General features: G+C 39.2%; 3 protein-coding genes across 5 annotated transcripts; 2 read left to right on the top strand and 1 right to left on the bottom strand.

Moving 5' to 3' along the window:
* Positions 1-1,038: 1,038 nt before the first annotated feature.
* LOC137748285 (Pentatricopeptide repeat (PPR) superfamily protein) lies at positions 1,039-5,287 on the bottom strand. 3 transcript variants are annotated; one of them, XR_011070043.2, is made up of 4 exons: positions 5,049-5,267; positions 4,678-4,755; positions 1,627-1,736; positions 1,039-1,405 (listed from the first exon to the last, which is right to left on the bottom strand). XR_011070043.2 is itself a non-coding variant. In XM_068488414.2 (4 exons), the coding sequence occupies exon 2, from the start codon at positions 4,613-4,615 to the stop codon at positions 2,417-2,419; it is 2,199 nt and encodes a 732-aa protein (XP_068344515.1). In that variant the 5' UTR covers positions 4,616-4,755; positions 5,049-5,287; the 3' UTR covers positions 1,039-1,405; positions 1,627-1,736; positions 2,150-2,416. The 3 variants fall into 3 exon arrangements, 2 of the variants coding, with proteins under 2 accessions (XP_068344515.1, XP_088536235.1); XM_068488414.2 differs by having other exon boundaries at positions 2,150-4,755; positions 5,049-5,287; XM_088680109.1 differs by having other exon boundaries at positions 2,157-4,755.
* A 2,605-nt stretch (positions 5,288-7,892) lies between these two features.
* Positions 7,893-14,655, top strand: LOC137747572 (DNA topoisomerase 2). Its single transcript, XM_068487702.2, has 19 exons — positions 7,893-8,530; positions 8,917-9,209; positions 9,305-9,371; positions 9,463-9,733; positions 9,816-10,015; positions 10,106-10,315; positions 10,440-10,553; positions 10,650-10,760; positions 10,865-11,029; positions 11,123-11,464; positions 11,569-11,702; positions 11,796-12,150; positions 12,243-12,429; positions 12,518-12,567; positions 12,663-13,091; positions 13,178-13,340; positions 13,443-13,504; positions 13,613-13,721; positions 13,851-14,655. Exons 1-19 carry the CDS (start codon positions 7,949-7,951, stop codon positions 14,408-14,410), a joined length of 4,404 nt encoding a protein of 1,467 aa, XP_068343803.1. The 5' UTR covers positions 7,893-7,948; the 3' UTR covers positions 14,411-14,655.
* A 3,002-nt stretch (positions 14,656-17,657) lies between these two features.
* LOC137747045 (protein OBERON 4) lies at positions 17,658-22,841 on the top strand. Its single transcript, XM_068487046.2, has 2 exons — positions 17,658-21,285; positions 22,045-22,841. The coding sequence occupies exons 1-2, from the start codon at positions 18,075-18,077 to the stop codon at positions 22,602-22,604; spliced, it is 3,771 nt and encodes a 1,256-aa protein (XP_068343147.1). The 5' UTR covers positions 17,658-18,074; the 3' UTR covers positions 22,605-22,841.
* Positions 22,842-25,441: the final 2,600 nt, after the last annotated feature.

The raw sequence follows: 25,441 nt of genomic DNA, 5'->3' as shown, positions 1-25,441 counted from the left end.
ACGTGCGTGGGATCTAGTAAGCTCTTTGTGCATGCAGTGTTGGGCAAGTGAAGCTCGCGCGTCTGGACTCTGTTGGGCGCATTCACTCTCATATGTGGGCCATCCCATTAATCTAGTGGAGAGTCCTGGTCAAAATTTGCCTCAAAATTGAGTTTTGGGTTAAAACTCACTTTTAGCCCAAGGGTTGGAGCAAGTTTGGACGGATTTAGAATCTAAAATTTAAGTTTTACTCCAAGGGTTAGAGTAGATCTTAGCATGTCAACTGAGTATCCCTTTTATCACCGTGGAGTGGAAGGGGATTTGAACTTGATATCTTGAATGTTGGAAGAGAAATATCACTAAAATAAGAGTTTGCTGCACTTGTTGGTATGCATGAATTGTAGTTATGTGGTTTTGCAAACTCTTTTGTTATAAAATAGGTAAATGTGTGTCATTTGATTGTGGTCAAGAGTAGGCTGAAATGTCTTTCCAGACCCAATCGAGGATTAGTCCTACCTTATGGGATGTGGGATACCTCAAGCTTCGTGTGTGTGTGTGTGTGTGTGGAGAGAGAGAGAGAGAGAGAGAGAGAGGAGGACGCATGCTCCTAGAATATAGCATGCATAAACATATCATGCGACGAACGAAATAATAACATCACATAGTAGTGTTCAAGTCACTCTTAAAAATCTCTAGTTACAAAGAACAACCACAAGACCAAATGACACATCCTGGGCTCGACTCCACCGTAACATGATATTGTCCGCTTTGGACCCCTACCACACCTTCACGGTTTTGTTTCTGGAAACTCACATGAGAACTTCCCAGTAGGTCACCCATTATGGAATTGCTCTTACGCGTTACTCGCTTAACTTCGGAATTCCGATGGAACCCGAAGCCAGTGAGCTCCCAAAAGGCCTCGTGCTAGGTAGAAATGGGAATATGCATATAAGGTTTAGAGGATCCACTCCCCTGAACGATGTGGGATGTTACACCAAACTTTGCAAAGACTTTCACACTTGTCTTCTCTTTCCCTTGAGTTGATACGAAAAAAATATATGGAGTGTGAAAATCACTTCTCAATCGGTTTTTGCATTTAGGATGAGTTCCTTTTGTACATGGTACAAGAACTACAATTACAAGGTAGGTTTTGGTTTTGTATCATGATTGAAACATCGCATTTGACATGCCATCGATCGGCTCTTAACAGTAGTATTGACACAATGACAGGTGACACAGAGATCAAATTATCATTTTTGGTCAAGATTCCAAGCATTCCTTTCCTCACATTACCAACTATCAAGTGACGAACATACGACGCCGCAAGTCCTTACGGTGAAGTTATCAAGCATCCGTCAACGCTTTAATATCCCTTGTCTCGTATTACAGAAGAGCGTTACATCTTCGATATACACATTTAAGATTCCTGTAACAAAACATACAAGTGCAAAACAAAATTTATCAGCAACCAGCACTTGCCAGCCAAGATCATACAGACATTGCAAAATAAATAAATCAGGAACCCTCCAGTACCAAAGAATCCTTGGGCTATGGATTACAAATGATGATTCCTCATGAAAGATAATGCACATAGTGATCGTCTAGACCGAAGGAAGCTGAAAACGTCTAAGGAGAACGCTAGCAAACCTTTATTTGTTAGAGATGCCTAGACTAAGACTTTGTTTCAGTGTTGGTCCTCCATGCTTCCAAGAACAATCGTTACCTTGATCCCTTGCCCACTCCTTGTAAGCATAAACCTGCAATATAATGACTTCCTTAAGCTGATAAGCTAACACGAAAAAAAACTGTCTCGTTTCAAAAACACTCCACGATGTCCACATGATTGGTCGTCATGATATGAATAATTAGTACCAACTCTCATGGGCAATCCTATTCCTATGTAGTGTACAGAAATTGACGATTGTTGACTTGAGGGGTCTCAAACAAACATTATTACCGTTATCACTATAATTGCTAAAAATTCCTTTTATACCTTTGCGTTCAACGCTATCTCCTTTTCACACATACAGCCTAGCAGAATATAAAAAAAAAAAAACCACAAGTATGCACATGATGTCTCTTTCACCAGAATCACCACGAAGAAACTATGAGGCATTTATTCTAGTTAGTGCAAGCATATTGTATATCCTGTAAGGTTGGCCAGGATTACCTCTCACGTTGTAAGGTGAATTTGTTCTGCCTCAACCAGCAGAAAACTCTGACGAGGGTGATCTGAGACAGCCAGCCAGCTTTTGGCACAAGCACCAACCCGAACATGGTGCAAAAGATCTCAAATCAATATCTGGAATAGCATTTTTTCTGGCATAAAACCATAAGTACCTCCACATCCACCTCCAATCACCATGACCATAAATGCTTTCGGAAGGAATACATCCAAGCAATACCATAGGGATTCTAGTATTTGAAAAGAATTAGACTAGAAGAAACTAAAATAAGATTCCTCCCGATCAATACCAATAAAGCTCTGATTCACCTCTCCCCTTTCTTTAGACAAGTTGCTGACCAGTATATACCAAGTCCAATGATTTGGTATCAACCCATTATTCACGCCTCTATGTAGAAGTAAACAAGCATCATCAATCATTCCCTGTTTGCAGTGCCAACTGATCAGAGTGTTATAAGTAATAACATCAGGACACATCCCTTCAGCTTGTAATCTATCAAAGAGATTCAAAGCTTCCCAAATGTGTCCCATCTTGCATAGACCATTTATGAGGCTATTATAAGTGACTATGTCTGGCATCAAACCCCGATGAATCATCTCTCGTAGAAACTCAAGTGCATCATATACTTTGCCACTTTTACACATACCATTAATCAAAATATTACAGGAGAAACTATCATGATGAAGTCCCTTCATCATCATTTCTTCAAACAATCCCCTTGCCTTGTCAACAGCTCCAGCCTTGCAGAGTGCCTTAATTAGCCCATTATAGGTTATTTTGTCGAGAGGGCATCCTCTAAATACCATTTCATTTACAAGCTTAAGTGCTTCTTGTATCGCACCTCTTGTCAAGAAAGCATTAATTAACGTGTTGTAAGTAACAGTGTTGGCAACAACACCCTCCAGTAACATATCACGGTACAATCCCAATGCCTCTTCCATTTGATCAACCTTGCACAGTCCAAATATTAAAGAATTAAACGTAAATATGTCTGGCTTACATCCTTTGCTTGAGATTTCACAAAACAATTTTAAAGCTTCCTGGACTTTCCCATCCTTGCATAGAGCAGAAATTAGAAGATTGTATCCCATGGTATTCAGACTTAGTCCCTTGTATGACATCTCATTTAAAACATCACCAGCTTCCTCCAGTTGGCCCTCCTTGCAGAACCCATCGATCATTATAGTGTAAGTTATTACATTAGGCTTACAGCCCTTAATTTCCATCTCACTGACCAATTCACGAGCAGAACTCAAACAGCCCTTCTTGCAGAGCCCATGAATCAGTATGTTAAATGTATATACATCAGGGTTGCAGCCATTACCTAACATACCATCATATAGAACAGCTTTGGCTTCATCAAACCGTCCACTCATAACATAACCATTAATCAAGGTATTGAAAAGCACAATATTTGGGGAAGGCACTTTGTTCAACAATGCCTTTGCTTCATCAACTTGCCCTGTTCTGCATAATCCATGCATTAAAACTCCATAAGTCACATCATCAGGAGTAAACCCCCGGAGAAGCATCCGATCAACCAATCTTGCTGCCTCATGAATCCGATTGACCTTGCAAAGACCATGGATAATATCATTGAAAGTCTGAACATCAGGTGTACAACCCATCAAAAACATTTCCTCCAAAAGTCTCAATGCATCATTCACTTGATTATTCTTGGAGAGTGCATGTATAAGAGTCTGGTAAACCACTGAATTTGGCACACAACCATGCTTCGTCATGTCTTTTAGAAGCGAGCAAGCGGAATCCACCTCATTAACCATACAAAGTGCTTTCAGAACCACTCCAAACGTGTAAACATTGGGAGAGATACCCCTACTCAACATGTCATAGAAGACATTGGGAGCAACCTTAGGGCAATTCCCAGCCACAAGTATATCCAATACAACATTATACGATCTAAAAGTCGGTTCACATGAATAAACACCTCTCATGTCTAAAAGCAGCCTGGTCGCTTGTCCGGGCAAACCAGCCCTCCCATAATACTTCATAATCATAATGAAAAGGGACTCACTAAAATTAAAACCCTTCTCTTTAATCTGCATCAACAACCTATCTATAATTTTAAATTCTCCGGCTGCCCCGAGCTTATCAATTAACACATAGTACACATCAAAAGAATGGCAATACCCCTTCTGGGCGCCAACCAACTCAAATATCTCCATCGACGAGGGCACATCGAGTGGAAGTTGAAGCAACTTACAAAGTTGAATTGGAGTGATTTGAACAAGTGACTTCCTAAGTTCATTGAGGTCAAAGGGCTTAAGAATTTTCTCCCACTCATTTTCTGACTCTGACCCCCTATCATTCAACACTCTATCACTAACATCCTTAAAATACCCAGCTGACAAAATTGCAAAACAGTGGGGTTTTAACAAAGATTGCAAATTTCTTGTCAGAGGGGTCAAAATATTTGGTATTTTATACATTACTCCAAATGGGTAACTCAAAATTTTAAGAAAACCACCAGAAAACCAGAGATTCGATAAACCTGAGAAGCAAAGTGGTCATGGGCATTTTCCAGAGGTTCGGTGAAGCTGAGAACCATTTGAGCTGAAATTTCCCGAAGCTTGAAGGATCAAACAATAAAAAAGGAAAACCATAAAAATGTGAAAGGAATTCAATAGACAAATGAGAAAAAGAAAGATTCAAAATTACGGCCAAATGTCTACTGAACATGTCGATGCTCAACACAATCATGCTTTAATGATCAAAACAAAGCTAGTTTACTTGCTTGAAGTAGATACTACGAAAATTGCTCTTTAACTCGCGATTAACTAAACAAATTGGCATATATGAAAAACAGATTGAACCCAATTCAATTGTAATGAAATTACAATCAGGGAATGCTTAGTTGCTTACTTTAATTGGTTCCAGGAGTCGAGGTGGGCTGTCGAGACAGCGAGAGGAAGCTCGCGAGGGTGACGGCGAGGTGGACGAGGTGGACGTGGAGGAGGGGGAGATGGAGCCGCGGAGGGAGAGGTTGGTGAGGGAGTCTGGGAGAGTGCGGAAGGAAGAGGGAGATAAGGGAGATGCGGGCGGGGGACCGAAGAGAAACTTGGGCTGAAGGTTGAGCCTAAAATTATGGTTGATTCGAAATTGAGCTTTGAAAATAAAATATTTAATATAAATAAATAAATTTAGTATAATATTTAATTCGATTTTGAATGATATCAATGTTTCCCTTGACACAAGTGATATTGTGGGAAGGAAGTTTCAAACCCAACATTCTATATTTTTTTTTTTTTTTTAACAAGTGATATTATATACATTAAAGGGAAGAGGTAGGTTAAGTTTCACAATGGGTTAGTAATAATGTAATTCAAATTCGTCTTTGGCAAGAATCAAATCTAAGACCTCTCACTTACGAGTAAAGATGAATACTACTAGACTGTAGTACTAAGTAATAATAATTTATCTACTTAGATGTTGAAAAATATGCAAATTCTAAATAAATTTTTTTTTTTTTTGGGTTTGTATTATTATAAATAGGTTGTTCTAGCTCCATGTGTAATTTTACAAAGTTTCGGCTTTATGTATTTATTTCTAGTTTTTTACTTTTATAAATAAGAGTGTTTGGGATACTACCTATTCGTTTTTAAAATGTTTGAAATCCTTTTTGGGTGAAAAAAAAGAAGAGTAAATTATAGAAATGATCATTTAACTTAAACTCAATTGGAGTAATGGTCTCTCAACTAAAAATTTATTACCATTGGTCCATCAACTCATCAAAACGTGCAGCTATGGCCTCTCAACTAAAAATCTAGTACCATTGGTCCCTTAACTTTAATTTAACAAGAGAAATTGTCCCTCAACTATAACTCAATTGAAGCAATAATCCCTCAACCCTAACTCAATTGTAGCAATGGTTCTTCCTACACAACTCATTTTGACCAAATTTTGACGAAGTTTTACAAAAGTGATCATAACTACACATTTTGATAAATTGAGGGATCCCAATTGTAGCAATGGTCCTTCCAACATAACTCATTTTGACGAAGTTGATGAAAAGGACCATAGCTACACATTTTGATGAGTTGGGGGACCAATGGTAATTGATTTTTAGTTAAGAGACCATTGCTACAATTTACCGAAAAAAATGCAAGTAAATATTTTTTTTAGTACAACGATATAGTTTTACACTAAGGAGAGAGAGTTCGGTAAATTATTAAAAGCACTTTATTGCTTTAAAGACATTTTCAATCATTTTAAAAATGGTTTTAAACAAGCCCTACCTTATCACATGAAACTGGAGGCCAATGATTTCATAATGGTTAAATATTCATACTTAGTTGGTAACTATTATAGGCATTCCCTGTTAGATAAATATCAACAATCAATGATAAATTTATATATGCTAATAAATAATAAATGCAAATAAATAATTTAACAGACAATGAATAAAATGAAATAATATTAAACAGACAAACTGAAAATCGTGGCTTGCATATCATAATGTCATTGAAATAGAAATTTCATCCCTACTCTGTATTTGTAGTTCTATAGACGTCTACTTCACCAGAAGTTAACGATCCAAGTCAAGATTTCAGCATCGAAAAACTAGACTTTTGGCAATTTTTTTTGTGGTTCTCTCAATAAGAAGGTTTTGTAGTGCAGAAGAAGATTTGATTTTTCTGTGATCTAAATGCCATGCTGATGGACGTATATAATTGATTTATGCATGTTTGCAACATGTATGAGTATGAGATGCATCTATTAGGAGACATCTTCTCAGAGAGGTGCTTTACTCTTTGACGTTCTATCATTGCTTCAGACTTTATCTAAAAAGATGAGTTTGTGGATAAATTTTTTTTTAATTAATTAAATAATTACTAGATCCCAAGGCCCATCGTTTGATAATTAATAGAACCGTAAATATATATTAATTATCAATTAATTAGTACAACCCAAAGCCCAAACCCAAGGTTGAGTTCAATTTTATTCTTCGTAGTCTATAATTGCAATCATTTTCTAAAATCGACAAGGCCTTATAAAGTGAGAGAACCTTTTGGTAGTGACTATTATAGGACAATAAAATATCTACTCAAAATTTCCAACACTTCCTCCCTCTCCAATAAACTAGAGTAGAAAATATTCTTCAGAAAACTAGAACTCAAGAGAGAGAGGAAAGAGGTGGTTGAAGAAAATGGGTTTGAATCATGAAACAAATGTGATTACATATCTAGTTGATTGGAAAATATTGTGATATATGTGAAAGATGAAGTGACATTTTGTTTATCACTCGTGTTGTGAGATGTGATCAGAACTACGATGTTGAGATTGAAATGAAAATGAAAGAAATAAAACGAATCTTTTATGTAGTTGAGTTAAACTCTTAGTAGGTATTAGATTTCGGGCTATCCCACCATACACAGTTTCTTTTACAGCACCTCCTAATAACACACGTTATTGAAATTTTTAGGTCATGTGATATTTTATTGTCGAGAAATTACAATTATCCCGGTTAAAAAAGTTTCCATAAACTAAACAATCCGCCATGCGAACCCCACGCACCGTTTCAGTCGACCTAGATTCCCCTTCTCCTTCATCATCCACCGTGATTCCCCAAACTCAAAATCCAGCCGTCCGATTTGCCCCATTCCAAAATTTCAAACACCGCGCCCAAAACCTTCCATTTGAAATTCGAATTCAAATCCCTAAACGACCGTTGCATCCCCCCCTATAAATACCTAATTCATCTCTCCCCCCCACTCATTTCCTCACTCTAGAGAATCTTCCGCCTCCTCCAAACGCCACCAACCATGGCGATCGAGAAGAAACGCCCGCTCCAAACCAGCAACAACGCCAACATCGACCACCCAGCCCCGACCGATGGCGGCGGCGGAAAGGGCAAGACGATCGAAGAAATGTACCAGAAGAAGAGCCAGCTGGAGCACATCTTGCTCCGACCAGATACCTACATCGGGTCGATCGAGAAGCACACCTCGAACCTATGGGTCTACCAAAACGGCGAGATGGTCAACCGTTCCATCACCTACGTTCCCGGACTGTACAAGATCTTCGACGAGATCCTCGTCAATGCCGCCGATAACAAACAGCGAGATCCATCCATGGACTCCGTCAAAGTCACCATTGACGTCGAGCAGAACCGCATAAGCGTCTACAACAATGGCGCTGGAGTTCCCGTCGAGATTCATCAGGAGGAGAGGGTCTACGTCCCGGAGTTGATCTTCGGACACCTCCTGACCAGTAGTAATTACGACGATACGGTGAAGAAGACCACCGGTGGACGCAACGGCTACGGCGCCAAGCTCACGAACATCTTCTCCACCGAATTCATCATCGAGACGGCAGACGGTATGCGACAGAAGAAGTATAAGCAGGTATAAAATTGTGGATTCACTAATTTCCGTGACGTTTGATATGTATTTTAGGGTGTTAGTGTTTTGTGGAATGTAGGAATTAGGATTCGATCTTCTATTTTAGGGTTTGGTGTGTATAGAATTATGGATTTTCAAATTTCTGTGATGCTTGATGGGTATTTTAGGGTTTGAGTGTTTGGCAGAATTGCGGAATTAGGATTTGGTCTTCTACTTGTGATTGTTCGTTTGATGTGATTTCGTTTTATAACCTATGATTTATTGGGGATTATTGTAATTAAGTTTCTATGGGTTTGAAATGAATTTCCGAATTCCGACTGAAGCATTTGGCAGTGATATTGTGTTCACTTATTATGTCAGTTGAATAATCTGATCCTTGCTGATATCAGGTGTTCACCAACAACATGGGGAACAAAACTACGCCAGTCATCACAAAGTGCAAAGCGAGTGAGAACTGGACCAGGGTTACGTATAAGCCTGACCTGTCGAAGTTTAATATGACCCATCTGGAAGAAGATGTGGTGGCGTTGATGCAAAAGAGAGTAATTGACTTGGCTGGATGCCTTGGAAAGACAGTGAAGGTTGAGCTGAACGGAACGAGGGTCCCTGTAAAGTCATTTCTTGATTACGTTGACCTCTACTTACAATCTGCTGGAAAATCTAGAGATACTCCCCTTCTAAGGTTTTTGTTATGAATTGCACTTTTTGTCCTGATTCGTTCTTCCTTTTTTTCTCTTCGTAGTGGGGATTTGCTAACTGTATCTGCTCATTTGACAGGATGACAGAGAAAGTCAATGATAGGTGGGAGATTTGCGTGAGTCTCAGCGACGGCCAGTTTCAACAGGTTTGAACAAAACTATTTGAATCAGTGGAATTACCATGTTCTGTACACTTCAGAATTGTGAGTCTCAAGTTTTCAATTCTATTTTTACCAGGTCAGCTTTGCGAATGGAATTGCAACAATCAAGGGCGGAACTCATGTAAATTATGTAACAGATCAGATCACGAACCATGTGATGAATGTTGTAAATAAGAAGAACAAGAATGCCAACCTCAAAGCCCATAATGTGAAGAATTATCTATGGGTCTTTGTCAATGCTCTTATTGACAACCCTGCATTTGATTCCCAAACAAAGGAAACTCTCACGATTCGCCCAAATAGTTTTGGATCTAAATGTGAACTTACACCAGCCTTCTTAAATAAAGGTATGCAACGATATTTCAAATTGTTCAACTATACTAGACCCCGACACTTAATCTTGATTCTTGTATGCTGATTAATTTGCAGTTGCAAAATCTGGAATTGTGGATAGTCTTCTCTCTTGGGCAAATTTTAAACAGAACAAAGACCTGAAGAAAACTGATGGAACTAAAACAGAGAGGGTTCATAATATCAACAAGCTTGAGGATGCTAACCATGCTGGAGGAAAGAATTCTGAGAAGTGTACTTTGATATTGACAGAAGGAGATTCAGCTAAGGCTCTTGCCGTAAGTTTTTATGTTTTACAATAGTGGTACAATTACTTGATTTGTTTGGCTTCCTTTATGCAATAGATTAACATAACTTGTCCTAAACAGATGGCTGGTCTTGCTGTTGTGGGTAGAGATCATTACGGTGTTTTTCCGTTGAGAGGTAAACTGCTCAATGTAAGAGAAGCTAGTACCACTCAGGTCAGGGATAACGAGGAAATTAAGAATATCAAGAGGATTCTGGGACTACAGCAAGATAAAGAGTATACCAGTCTTAAGTCTTTAAGATATGGCAGTCTGATGATTATGACTGATCAGGTTGAATGCCTTAAACTTCTTTTCTTTTGGTTTTATTCTTGTTTGGATTTCTCTGTGCAACCGTAAAAGTTTATCTTTTTTCTTTCTGATCATTAACAGAACGTTAATTTCTCTGGTTGTATAGGACCATGATGGTTCCCACATCAAGGGACTCCTTATCAACTTCATTCATTCCTTCTGGCCATCGCTGCTTAAAATTCCATCTTTTTTGGTTGAGTTTATAACTCCGATTGTCAAGGTTGGTTTATTTGACTTAGCTAGTTTCTTAGCAACTTCAGTATAAGTGATACGTTGTTTTTGAAAGACTACTATAACTTGTATTACTTCTGCACAGGCAACGCACAAAAATGGGAATACCCTTGCATTTTACTCCATGCCTGAGTATGAGGCATGGAAGGAAAGTTTGAGGGGCAATGCAAGTGGCTGGTCCATAAAATATTATAAGGTTTGTTTTCACTTTATGTAAGTAAAGACATACTAGGTCACTGCAATTGTACCAGGTTTCTGAAGTGTATTCTTATTCTTCTACTTACACTCATGTCCATTTAGGGGTTGGGAACAAGCACGTCTAAAGAAGGAAGGGACTATTTTCAAAATCTTCATCAGCACAAGAAAGATTTTATTTGGATAGATGAGCGTGATGGGGAGGCAATTGAGCTTGCTTTCAGTAAGAAGAAAATAGAAGAGAGGAAGAACTGGCTTCGGCAGTTTGAGGTGGGAAGTTTTGGCAATTTGCATTTGTATTTTTGAAATGATTCTAATTCCAGATCATTTTTATTGAGACGGTTGAACTTTCTGTATTTTCAGCCTGGAGTACATCTTGATCAGAAGGAGAAGCTTATTAAGTACAGTGACTTTGTTCACAAGGAACTTATACAGTTTTCCATGGCGGACCTGCAAAGGTCCATTCCGTCAATGGTTGATGGCTTGAAGCCAGGTCAAAGGAAGATTCTCTTTAGCTCCTTTAAGAGGAACTTTGTGAAGGAAGCAAAAGTTGCCCAGTTTTCTGGTTATGTGTCTGAGCATTCTGCCTACCACCATGGTGAGCAGAGTCTTGCAAGTACTATCATTGGGATGGCACAGGATTTTGTGGGGAGCAATAATATCAATCTTCTTCAACCAAATGGTCAATTTGGTACTCGTAACTTGGTGAGATTAACCATGCATGCCAAATATTTAAGAGTATGTAAGCTCTTCATGTTGTGTAATTTTTTCCGACATCTTCTATTTACACTTGTATTTTGCTACTTTAGGGAGGCAAAGACCATGCAAGTGCTCGTTATATATATACTCGACTTTCTCCTATTACAAGGTTCCTTTTCTCAAAGGATGATGACAGACTTCTTGACTACTTGAATGAAGATGGGCAATCTATTGAGCCAACTTGGTATTTTTAACTTTTCCCTGTAGAATGAGAACATTGCTTTTAGATTAACAAATGGTGAATGAATATTGCTGAACAATGGTTTGTGTGGTATAGGTATGTGCCAATTATTCCAACGGTGCTTGTTAATGGTAGTGAAGGAATTGGGACAGGGTGGAGCTCTTACATTCCTAATTATAACCCGAGAGACATTGTTGCAAATGTGAGGCGTTTGCTTGATGGTGATGCAATGGTGCCAATGGATCCCTGGTACAGAGGATTTACTGGAACTATTGAGAAAACTGTCAAGGAGTCTGGTGTGAGCTACACTGCCTGTGGGATCATAGAGGAAGTCAATGAGACGTCACTCAGGATTTCAGAGCTGCCAATCCGTAGGTGGACTCAAGATTATAAGGAATTCCTCGAGTCTATCTCTGAAGGAAATGATAAAGCCAAGGATCCATTCATTGAGGTAAAGTCACCTAAATTTCTTGACAGTTGCAGTATTTGATTAAAATGTGTTCCAGATGGTTTAGATCCTAATTGAAGTTATGCATGCTGCAGGGTTTCACACAGCACAGTGATCACAGTACTGTAGATATCATAGTCCACTTGCGTGAGGAGAAACTGATGGCGGCCAAGCAAGAGGGTTTGCTGAAGAAATTTAAACTGACCACCAGCATAAGCACGAGTAACATGCACCTGTTTGATCGAAAAGGCGTGATAAAGAAATTTGACACTCCAGAACAAAGTATGAGTTTTTCATCACGTTCTTATTCCTTTCTGCTTGTACAATTTATATAACCAGACGTTCTGTTTGTTGTTTTTTCTTTCTGCAGTTCTTGAGGACTTTTTTCACCTAAGGCTTGAATTCTATGAGAAAAGAAAGGTGAGTTCATCTGTGGCCATCAATATACAGGTGTTTATATTGTTGGCCCGACTTACGACTGTTAAGTGTTAACTGGTTTTCTATTATGCATGCAGAAAGTGCTATTGGAAAACCTTGAGTTGGAACTGTTAAAATTGGAGAACAAGGTTAGGTTTATCCTTGGTGTCGTAAATGGAGAGATCATTGTGAGCAATAGAAAGAGAGCTGATCTATTCCTTGAGCTCCAACAGAAAGGTTTCACTCCTTTTCCGAAGAAAACCAAAGCCCTAGAGCCAGAAGTTGCAGGGGCAGCTGAAAATACAGAAGATACAGAAGAGAACTCTGAGGCTGCCACTGAAAAGGGAGCACGGATAAGTGACTATGAGTATCTAATATCCATGGCAATTGGGACCTTGACCATTGAGAGGGTTCAGGCCTTATTGGCTGATAGGGATAAGGCCAATGCAGAGGTTGATGAGTTGAGGAAATCAACACCAAGGTCACTGTGGTTGAAGGATCTTGATGCTCTTGAAATGGAACTCGATGTATGTACTAAAATTTGATTCTATTTCACAAATTCTTTCTTCAATTTTCTGCCGACCTCTGTCTGATATATTATCTTTCATACCAGGAGCTGGAGAAAAGTGAGGCTTTAGCAGAGGAGACAAAAAAGAAAGCAAGAACCCAAGTGAAAAATGTACCTGCTTCTAAGGGTACTAAACAAGCACCTAAACCACGGAAAAATACTAAGAAGGCCAACAATGCAGAGGCTTCCAGTTCTGTGATGGAAATAGGTAGCACTCGATTAGTTAAATGCTTTCTTTTAAGATAGCCCACTGATATTATTTCATCATTTCGAATTACATTACTCATAATATTATCTGCTTGCTCGTCAGAGAAAGCTCCTGAGATAGCGAAAAGGAGAGAAGGTCCAAAGAAAGCTCCTGCAGCCAAGAAGGTCTGCGCTGCTGTTTTTATATTTTAAGTTCTTTGTTTGAACTTTCTTATGGAACATATCCGCAGTACACACGAAGCTGGAACTTATGTTTTTATGTTTGTTATGCAGCAAGTGAAATCCTCTGTTGTTCTGAGTGATGACGATGATGATGAAGTGCTTGAGCTGAAAGAAAGACTTGCTGCCTATAACCTTGATTCGTCTCCTGAAAATTCGGCAGGTAATGATAAACTTTCACTACTTATACTTATCTAGAGAAATCCCTTTTCCACCTTTGAGTCCGAGGAAATCAGCATAACTAATGTGTTTCGTCAGTAGGTTGTGGATTAACTTAGTTTTACTGTGACAGGCAAGGATACTGAAGTGCCACAAGAACCAGTCCAGAAGAAAGAAGCTAACAAAAAGGTGGTCATGCAACTAGACAGTGACGATGATTTTGAAGAAGAAATAGCAGATGCCCCAAAGAGGGGAGGGAAAAAAGCTGCTGGAAAGCCAAGGGCGGCAGCATCAAAACCCCCAGCAGCAGCAAAGAAGAGAGGCGCAGCAGCTAGCAAGCAGCAGCCTCAAACTTCATCAGGCCAGAAGCTTTTAACTGACATGTTGAAGCCTGCTGCTGAGAGTTCCAGGGCTTCACCTGAGCCGAAAGTGAGGAAGATGAGGGCATCGCCATTCAACAAGAAAAGCGGTTCTGTGATGGGCAGAGTTGGTTTGGCAGATGAGATGATTGAAAGCGATGACAAGGTGGACACTCCTTCCACTGAAGAAAGAAGTGAAGCTCCTGTTGTAGCAAGAGCTAGACCTCAGAGGGTGAATCGCAGGCAGACAAGGTATGTGTTGAGTGATTCCGAGAGTGAGCTGGCTAGTGAAGATTCCGACTTTGATGCAGTTGAAGACATTGACGATGATTAGATTAGCAGTTACTGTCTTTGCTATGGGAATTCTAGCTCATTTAAGTTGGATGCATTTGCTGCATCTTTCGGATTAAACGTTTAACTGAGATTTGAGGATTTTATTATCGTGCTGATAAGCCGAAGTTGAAGATTTTAGCTTTAAGTTTGATCTGTGAAATGCAACTCATTTTCCGAAAACTTGTTAGAGATGTTCTTGAGAACTTGTCTTGTTCAGAAAGTAAAGCAAAATTTGACTAGAAAAAAGTTGTGGTTTACGCTTTTGCTTTTCTTTTTTGTTGCTTGAATCAACAAGTAATCTAAAGTAGTCATTTTCTCGTAACTGTTGATGACCATATGATTGTTTTAGTAGTCATACTCTACTCTTGCTTAATTTCCCAACTCATTTGTACTCAAATTATGGAGAGAATCTTCCTTATAAGCGGGTGGTACACTCATCAGGTCACATCTCCATATCCTTGTTGCGTGACTTGATGAGTGATAAACAAACGGTGTATATACTCGGGAGACATTGGTCAGAAACAAAAATGAGTACACCTGAGGTTATCTGCGACACTTTACGGACGATTGAGTTTTAGATGTTGTCTAGTGTTTGCACAAATTGATGCGTGGTTTCTGAGGATTTACCAATATTGGGTGATAGTGTCCTCTGCATTGGTTTTGCGGACTAATTAACATCTTACGGCAATATCTTGAATTAATAACGCATACAATCAATAACACGCATATAATTACACATTTTTTGAGATATTACCACGGTGACGTACCATTTTGCTTTTAACAAAATTAAGGAATCACAATCCTGGAATATGGCCAAAAGGAAAAAAAGAAAAAGGGATCGAATGGTTTGGTTTTGATGAGTTGTACGGGGCATTGACTCACTCTCTGTCTGTGTCCCACGCTCATTCGGCTTTTCGTTCTTTGTTTCTTGTAGGACATTGGAGCAAGCAATGGACAAAGAGCTTTACTCTAATCAACCAAACAATTTTGTTGCTTAAAAGAACGGCTCTCTGTGTTTTGTTTAGTGGCATTGCATGCAAGATTAATATATTAAAATTGGAGTTGATTCGTGTTACCATTTTTTTTTTTTACACAATTTTTAACACATTTTTTTGAGCTCACTAAATAATAGATTTTAACTATCCAAATCGTAATTCTTTTAGAACATCATTCATAGATCGTCCTTGCAAAAAAGGAGACAAATTTAAAACCATTAAAACATTCATTTGTAGTGAAAAAAATTGACGAATATAATTCTACTAAGAAACCCTAAACCCTTAATTCAATAGTTATATAGTTTCATATTTGAGTGTTTTTTGGTAGACATGATATTTGAAGCAAAGACCTAAAAGATAAACGATTTAGATAATTTAAAATACATTATAGAATGAACCGCATAAAAACGTGTATAGAAAAAGTAACATCACCAATCTGTGTCAATTAAAATTTGGCTAAAATCGTTTTCATCTGCTACACAATAACGTTAGAAACTATTTTGCATGTTGACTATCCTCCACCTAAACAAATGTTTTAAATTTAAAGAAATAAGTACTACTCACTATGTCATTCAAAATTATTATATTGTTGTGAAATTTATTTAAGAAAATTTTAACGAAACATTACCGGTATTATTCCTATAAATTCTGTAATTTCCAACACTCCAACTGCAAGACTCAAATCAATGAAGCAATTCCAAAATTTTCATTGCTTGAAAGAAATGGCTATTGTTTTGATTTTATGTAGATCTATATATATAAAAAATTGTTATTGGCACTTCAAATTTTCATTCGGATCTCTAAATCTTGAACAAGTCACTTGTAGAATTTCACTTGTGGCTCTCCTCACTCAAGTTCAAGCTCTCCCACCTTCTCTAATTCCCCTCATAACCTCACCTAACCATCTAAATCTTACCGACTTCTTTTTATTATTAGCCAAAATAAAAGTTTAATTTTGGAAAAAAATACACCCGTACTTCAATCAATAAAGAGGAGAAAAACTTTGATATGATAGTTCAACGACTTTCTCAAAAAATGAGTTTCTCTATTCTCTATATTTTGTATTATTGGATTCTATGATTAATATGACTTATCGAAGTTTTTCTTTAAGAAGAGTTAATTTGTTTGATTCATATAAATGATTAAATTCATATAAATAATTAAATACTCTTCAAATCGAATGATTTTTTTTCTTTTTAATGAATGTCTCGTTCATTTTGAGAAAATTAGCCTCTTACCACATACTACGTATGTGACAATTGACTCTTTTTATTGTTATTATAATTTTATTGATTTTAGATATTATTGTTCTTTTATTAAAATGAATTTTGAGAAATAACGAATGTAATAACCTAGGGATGGGTTCGAAAAACCGAAAACTGAAAAAAACCAGACCAAATACACGAACCGAAAACCAAAATAAAATCAAACTGAATCTTATTGGTTTGGTTTTAATTTTGGAGGTTTGGAAACCAAACCGAACCAAATTCATGTACACTTTATGAATGTATGCCCATGATTTTTTTTGTGAAACTTTGTTGCTAAGTTTGAAACTAAGCCTAGGGCTTTTTCAAGGAGCATACTTGGTTCAATTAGGGAGGATATTTTGGGTTCAAAAAAAATTAGGGAGGATATTTCATTGGTTATGGAAGAAAGTTTTGGAAGACTTTGGAACTTGGAAGAACTTCTCTATTTATTTGCTTTTTGAATGGATACGATGATAATTTTTCTTTGTAATTGAGGTTGTTGATAGAATATAATTGATTTATATGATCTTGTATATGTACAACTACCTTCCCACTTTCTTCATTTTCTTATTATTAGTCTACCAACACAAGCCTTTATTCTAAATTTCATATTAAAAATGATAAAGTTTTATAAAATAAAATAAAAGCTGAAACCGAACTGAACAAAACCAAATTGAACTGAAAAAACAAAAAAAATTGAACCGAAGTTTTGGTTCGGTTTCAATTTTGACAAAAAATTGAACCAAATGAAATCGAACCTACTTCTATAATAACCTACAGTTTCATAGCGTTGATTTTTTTTGAAATTCTAATGGTAGAAGGATAATTTGATGCCATAAAAGTTTTACGCATCGAATGTTAATCTTCTAATCCATCAAACCTCCTAACATGCCCGTGTGCACACCCTTTAGTACACAAATTGTCAAAATGTTAGACAAAATTTTTCATTAAATTATATTATAACGCTTAATGTACTATTTCACTCTGGTCACGAAGCATTGAAAAATCTGACGCTGCCAATGAAGGGAGTCAAGCGACACATTCTTCAGTCTTCAATGCGTTTCCACGCACTTTGCGTATCCAACTCTCTCTCTCCTGTCTCTCTTTCTCTCTCCTCATCAGTAGTTAAAGCTGCGTTGACTCAACGAAACCACAGTTTGAAATCCACACCAACACCCACCCCCATTTTCCCCTCTTCCAATTTTACCCCTCCCTCTCTTCCCAAACCTTCCTTCCTTCGCCGGCTATCCCCTCTCTCTGCAACCCCATCTCACTTTCCAAACAGCTTCCGTCGAAATCCCCGTCAATTCGACTTCCCTTATGGGCAAAAGCCCTCACCCCTTCAGCTCACATACAACATCGTAGCCGGTAGCTCTTCAATTTTTTTTTTTTTTTCTGATTTAATTTTTAATTTGGGGGAGAAATGAAGAGGTTGAGATCCAGCGACGATCTCGATTCCTTCAGTAAGGATCCGAATCCTAACCCGAACCCGAGCTCCAACCCCGGCCGGACCTCCTCCTCCTCTTCGCACCGGAGCTTCTACTACAAGCCAGATACTGTGCGCAAGGGTTTGCTTTCTTCGTCCTCCTCCGCATCTTCGAAAGGGCCGGCTCGCTCCTACGACGATCGGGAACCGGCCGGCTCCGGCGGCGGGTCCAGAACTGTCCGGAAGAGGACGGAGCACGAGTTCGACGGTTTCGATAGGAGGAAGGGGACCGATCGGTACAACAGAGATGGCGGAGGGTACGATCGTAATTTGATGCACCGGTCCGAGAGCTTCTCCGCGTCGAGGAGGTCGCCGGCGGAGTTTCCGAAAGGGTTTCGATCGGAGAGGGACAGGTCCAGGCGCGAAGGCAGCGGGAGCGGAGCGTTGTCGTGGCGTAGGTTCGGGAAGGAGTTCGAGGAGAGAGGAGGAGGGAAGGGGTTGAGGGACGTGAGGTCGCCGACGTGGTCGAATTCGAGGGATTCGGGGAGCGAGCAGTCTAGGGTTAGGTCTCCGGTGAGGAGGTTTAGGGATGGGAAGGGGTCGAAATCGGAGTCGAAGTCCAAGTCTCCGACTTGGTCCAAGGACTCGGTGGGGAGTGAGCAGTCGAAGAGTGTTGAGGTGAGGAAGAAGGAGACGGAGGCGGAGGCTGAAGAGATTCAGGGTGAGCAGCCAAAGAGTGTTGAGGTGAGGAAGAGAGAGACGGAGACGGAGACGGAGGAGGTTCCGGTGGAGCGGCCAAAGAGTGTTGAGGTGAGGAAGAGGGAGACGGAGACGGAGACGGAGACAGAGGAGGTTCAGGCTGAGAAGGGGAGTAGGAGTAGTAGTGAAATGGAGGAGGGTGAGCTTGACCCGGAAGCTGGAGCTGGTGGTGGAGGTGAGCCCCAATTGGGCCTTGAAGGCGGAGCTGAAACGGAAGAAGCACAGATCCGAAGCGCGTCTTTGGTTACAGATACAGATAACGTTGAGGAGAAAGCTGAGACTATGGATAAACAAGAGGCTAGGGAGGAGAAAGGCGAGTCCTCGGATAAACAAGAGGTGAAAGATGAAAATAAAGGGAGTGTGTGTGGAAGGCAAGATGAGGAGGAGGAGAAGAAAGATGATGACTTACCAAATAGCGAGATCGATATGATTGATCAAAGCGGGAATGTGGAAGCTCGTGAAGATGAGGGAAAAGGGAGTTTCAGGGAAGGTGATGAAGAAGTGGTCGTGGAGATTCCGAAGGAATTGGAAAAGGAACCAAAGCAAGATAAGGGAATAGACCTTGAAGTGAAGGCGGAGGATGATGACGACGAAATGACAGAGTCAGATAAGGTGGTAACCGAGGATGAGGAGGATAATGAAGTGGTTAAGCTGAATACGGTGGATATGAGTATGAGTTTGAGTCAGAATTTTAAGGATAAAGGTAAAAGCGTGGCCGTGGCACCAGCCGATCTGGTGGATTCAGCTGAAGATGGTCGGTGGGTTGGCAGAGAATCCAGAGAGCTGCTCACTGGTATGGAAAATGATATGGAAGGACCCAGCAGTAGGGGTTTCGAGTTGTTTTCAAGCTCTCCGGTTAGGAGACAGGAGAAGGCTGATCAATCTGGTGCTAGTATGAAGGATGAGAAGCTGGCACTTGAGCCTCTTGATCTTTCTCTTAGCTTGCCTAACGTTTTGTTACCCATTGGTGGCGCAGCTCCCGGTTCTCCTGATCAATCAATGAGTGTTCAGTCTCTAAGTAATACTTTTCGTACTAACTCTGATGGATTTACTCAGTCAGTATCCTTTTCAGGCTCGCAGTCGTTTTATCACAACCCTAGCTGTTCGCTAACCACCCAGAATTCGATGGACTTTGAACAGTCGGTTAAAAGTCGTCCCCTTTTCCAGGGAATTGATTGGCAGGCACTCGCTCAGAGTGAGGCTAAGGGTAAAGAAGTTCCTTGGCAAGCACTCACTCAGAATGATGCTAAGAGTAAAGAAGTCCCTTTGTATCAAAGAATCTTGATGAATGGAAACGGGTCTCAACAACAACAGTCTCAAGCATCGCAAGGCATTCCAAATGGTCAGTTGGGCCAAGGGCAACAACATCTTAGACATCCTGAAGGAAGCCCTAAAGTGGCGAATGGAATGGAAAGGCAGCTGAGCTTCCACAAGCAGTTGTCAGGAGGACAGGCAAGGAACCATGAGGATGTTAGATCACCTTCAAATAGCGTTGGATCTCATGAAATGGGATCAAACTATAGTTTTGACAGGAAACGGCTAATGAGAGAGAAAAGTAGTGGTAGTTTATATAGGACTAGCAGTCAGAAGGAACAAGAGCAGTTTCTCATTGGTGGAGCTGATTTTGTGGAGACAATCGTTGCCAGGATTGTCTCCGATCCCATACATGTAATGGCTAGAAAGTTTCATGAGATGACAGGACAATCCGCTTCATGTGTGAAGGAGACCATTCGCGATATGATGTTAAATATGGATAAGCGCATGCAACTATTTGCATTCCAGAAGGCACTGCAGAGCAGGTCTGATATAACCATGGAGATGCTACTAAAGGCTCATCGTGCGCAACTGGAAATCTTGGTTGCTCTGAAGACTGCTCTACCGAATTATCTCCAGCCAGAGAATGGTGCATCATCTTCTGAGTTAGCTGAAATTTTTCTGAACTCAAGATGCAGAAATCCTTCTTGTCGGAGCTCTGTGCCTGTGGATGAATGTGATTGCAAAGTTTGTTCGCAAAAGAGTGGTTTTTGCAGTACATGTATGTGTCTTGTGTGCTCAAAGTTTGACATGGCCTCGAATACATGTAGTTGGATTGGGTGTGATGTTTGTCTCCATTGGTGCCATGCGGATTGTGCATTGCGGGAATCTTATATTAGAAATGGACGCAGTGCTACTGGATCCCAAGGGACGACCGAGATGCAGTTTCATTGTGTGGCCTGCGATCATCCTTCTGAGATGTTTGGCTTTGTGAAGGAGGTTTTTCAGAATTTCGCAAAGGATTGGACAATGGAAAATCTTGCTAGGGAACTTGAATACGTCAAGAGAATCTTTGGTGTCAGCAAGGACATGAGAGGGAGAAGACTTTATGAAATTGCTGATCAATCACTGGCAAGACTGGTAAACAAGTCTGACCTTCCGGAGGTTTACGGTTATGTCATGGCTTTTCTCGCGGGTAAGTTATTTGTTTTATCCGAAACATTTTAATGTTTTATTCTTACGATACTTTTTGGGGTTATAATCTGCATTGTCATAATATCATTGTTTAGAATCATACCTTTTTTTTTTTTTTTCTAATGAACATTCAATACAATATATTTTCTATCTGCCATATATTTGTTTTTAGTAAATAGGGTGTTTCATGCTATTGAGGGTATAAAAGAACAGTCAATTACATAGTTTTTCTAAGATGACTTACCTTGCTTCTGTTGGATTTTTCTTCGGGAAAATGGCTTTGTTATATTTTGCCTCGTGAAATCTACAGATACTTCATTTCTCCATGGTTTACAAGATATCGATGTTACATATAGAGATTTGGATACTTGTGAATTGCTGTTAATAAAAGTTTTTTAAGTTGTGTACTTTGTTTTGACATGTGTGGAAACCTTTTGAAATGTTGACGCTACTTAATGTGTTTGGCCTGCTTGAAGCTTCGTTTTTTTATTCTGGGTTCGGGGGATTCAGTTTGATGGCTGGCCTAAAAGCGTCTGTATCCAGTCTCTGAACTGCTTTTTTATGCTCATGTGAGAATATTAAGGGGAAAGAATAGTATCGAGTATTACCGAGTATATAGCACGAGTACACAATGCCGAAGCAGAAACTCATGGCTTTGTTGAATCTCAAAGCTGTGCCTTTTTGCTCCGTGCAGTAATCCTGTGTTTAGTTAAATGGAAACTGTAAGATTGCTAGTAAGTCCTTTCACTTTTTGTTGCAGACGCTGACAGTTCCAAGCTAGGGAAAACACCCGTTTTATCGACGAAGGATCATAGTAAAGTTAGCAATGGGATTGCTGGGCCAAGCCAGGAACCCGCATGGCTGAAATCGGTATATACAGAGAAGTCCTCTAAGTTGGAGACTGCAGCAAACATTCATCCTAGCTTTAACTACGATCAGCATGATAAACGTCTACTGGAGATGGAGTTTCACACCAGTGCCCAAAAAGAACCTCTTTTCGATGAGCTGGAGAGCATTGTGAGGATCAAGCAGGCTGAAGCGAAAATGTTCCAAACACGAGCAGATGACGCAAGAAGAGATGCCGAGGGACTTAAACGCATAGCGATGGCAAAGAATGAAAAAATTGAAGAGGAATATAGGAGCAGAATAACAAAGCTGCGCTTGGTCGAGGCAGAGGAAATGCGCAACAAGAAAGTCGAAGAAGTACAAGCTCTAGATCGAGCATATCGTGAATACTCCACCATGAAGATGAGAATGGAAGCAGATATAAAGGATCTCTTGCTAAAGATGGAAGCGACGAAGCGGAACCATTCCTTGTGATTGGCAGACGACGAGGAGTTCCGATAGGGTTTTCGATGTGGCGGGTAACCGTAACCTTGGGCGTGCTGATAGTTTTATGTTGTACCTTGTAATGTAGTGTTTTTATAGCTCCAATTAGGTTTTGTTCTTCAGAGTTTCTGTTGTATTTGTTTCATGAACCACTAACCAGAATCTGTACAGAGAGATTGCCTCGTCTCTTTTATTTTGGTATGAAGCAGTGTTCCTATTTATGATTTACGGAACCAAGTATCGTTGTAGGGTAGTGATTTTTACTCTCGTTTTCTCCTTCTACACTCTTCCTTCGCTTTTGCTCGTTGATTGATTTTCTTTTGATTGATTCAGTACAATGACTAGCAGAAAAAGGGGAGTGCGAAAATTATATTTTTTTGTTTACTACATGGCTTAGGAACCACAAACGGCATGTCGTTTGGCGATGAGGTTGTGCTGGTATTAAACTACGAAGTGGAAGGAGGGAGGGTTTGACTCGTCGTTGTGCTTTCGACGCCGAGCCATTGATTACTTTAATTGACTATTTTGACATTGTACGGTGTGGATTGTGTTGGGTTATAATCTCGAGGGTGAAGATTCAGTTTTGGATTTTAGGTTGTGGGGTCACAGTTGGAGGTGGGCCCCAAAGATTAAAGAAAGGTGGTGAAAGGGAATGAGAGATTAGTGGAGACGTAGGGGATAAGAAGAGCATAAACGTCAACGCAACGGACGCTGAACTTTGAAATTTGGATTTTGTTTCTTTCCATTTTATTATTTTTTAACAATATTACATTCACGTTTTGAGATTTTTATTTATTTTACATTCATCGCCTTATGGACGAAATTACTCTTGCAGGTAATTATTTTAAAACTGAAAATGAAAACTTCATAAATAAATAAATCAAATTAAAAAAAATTACAATGAAACATTATTAAACAAATGAAAACTTCAAGGGTGTTTAATGTAATGTTTCAAATTTATAAAGATTTTGTAAAAAATGATAAACTTCAAAAGTGTTAGTGTAATTAACCCTTTCTGAATTTAGAATCATTCCTTTTCTAAAACATGGAATAATGGATGGTAATGTAACGAAGAGATTCCGGATATATTTTATACTTAAATGCTACATTTTAAGTTATAACTTCCATTATTTCCTATTATGTCGGTAAATTTGAAAGAACAGCATGACCATTTTGAGTTGGAGTCAAAACCTTGTCTTTGTTGTGCGTCTGGCCGAAAGACAATGGTTATTTCAGCAATAATTGCACCCCCAACATCAAAAGTAAAAGGAAGAGTTGGGGGGGGGGGGGGGGGGGGGGGGTGTTTGTGGAGAAAAGACTAAGAAGGATTGCCAAAGGCTCCACAACCCAAAGACAAGGATGACTTTCTTAGTTTTTCTCTCTAAATGGCTAAAGGTTTTTTTTTTTTTTTCATCACTTCATGTAGGTCCCATGAGTTATATGGCCTACGAATGATTTTTGCACTCTCTTTTTCACCTCGCATACATCTGTTTATTTAACATTTAAATTATAAATATTGAAAAAAAATATAAAGATAAAATTACGATGACAAAAAGAGAATGCGAAAATCCCCAATTTCATAATTACAAAAGTACAAAATTTTCCATGAAAGATATTTCGCACATGTATAATGTATTGGAGAGAAAAAACCAAAAAACCAAAAGATATTTTCTTCCTAAAATACATTGGCCAATGAGGGGATGATTGGGTTTTCTTTTCCATGGTCAAACACCAGACTTCCCCTCCCTTCCCCACTCAAACCATCCAAATGGAGAAACCAATCTTGCTCAATTCCACCTCCCAACCACCCTTCCTAATCACCCAAAATCTCTTCACTTTCCAAATCCCATCATCTGCCCCTTCATTTGGCAGTCAATCTTCCCAGATCAAAAGCAGAAGCAGAAGCAGCCCAGTTCTTGTATCTTGCCGAGGCCATGAGCCAACAGAGAAACAAGAGAAGCAAGAAAAAAAGCAGCAGCCAATGATGTTGCTGGGATTTGACAAGTTGGGGAAGAATTTGAAGGAGAATTTGAGCCCAAAGCAGAAGGGTGATTGGAAGGATCTGATGCTGATGAGCTTGTCATTTGCTGTTTATGTGTATATTTCTCAGAGGATTGTCTGTGCCTACTGTGCTTGGACTTCCATGGCCCCCAACCATCCTTGGTAAAAAATGGAGAGGGTAAAAGTTGGTGTTTTTAGTGGGTTTGTTGCTGATTTGGGTGAAATTCTAAATTCTAAATTTTAGACCAAACCCTGATTGTATCCTTGTAATTGCATATTAGAAAATGAAGAAATGTTGTTTTTACTTTTTGGATTATTATTATTATTTTAGTTTATGTAGCAAATAATAATGATTACAAAAATGGTTTCCAGAATTTCAGTCTAATTATCAGATGTTAGGGAATTAGCCTGAAGGCCAGCATCCAAATGGAAGCAAGTACTCTGAGAGGCTCTTTATTTTTTGAGAGATTTTTTAATGTATCGGGGAACATAGACGCCATATATTATTATATAGATAGAGCAAAGTTTTTTAAAATATCATTTCATTTGTACAAGGACATATGACGAAGGTGTCTGTGTTCAAACATTCTGAGAAGTCCTATTTTTTTATCTTTTTTCGGAGTTCTTTAATGATCTTATCTTACAACTTTCCCTTGGAGTCGAAATCTCATATCCCAAGTCACCACTTAATATTATGATATAATTGTATTCTTTTTCACTTATAAGGGAAATGTTTTAAGTTTGATTTTCGTCAAAGACGAATTTGAATTTCATTATTGTTAGCCTATTCTGGGGCTAAGTTCACCCCATCTTCTCAGTGTAAATAA

The sequence above is a fragment of the Pyrus communis genome, chromosome 2 (genome assembly GCF_041283825.1).
Source record: "Pyrus communis isolate YQ-2024b chromosome 2, ASM4128382v1, whole genome shotgun sequence".
Taxonomy (NCBI): Eukaryota; Viridiplantae; Streptophyta; class Magnoliopsida; order Rosales; family Rosaceae; genus Pyrus; species Pyrus communis.
This window is presented reverse-complemented; position numbering and strand designations above follow the sequence as displayed.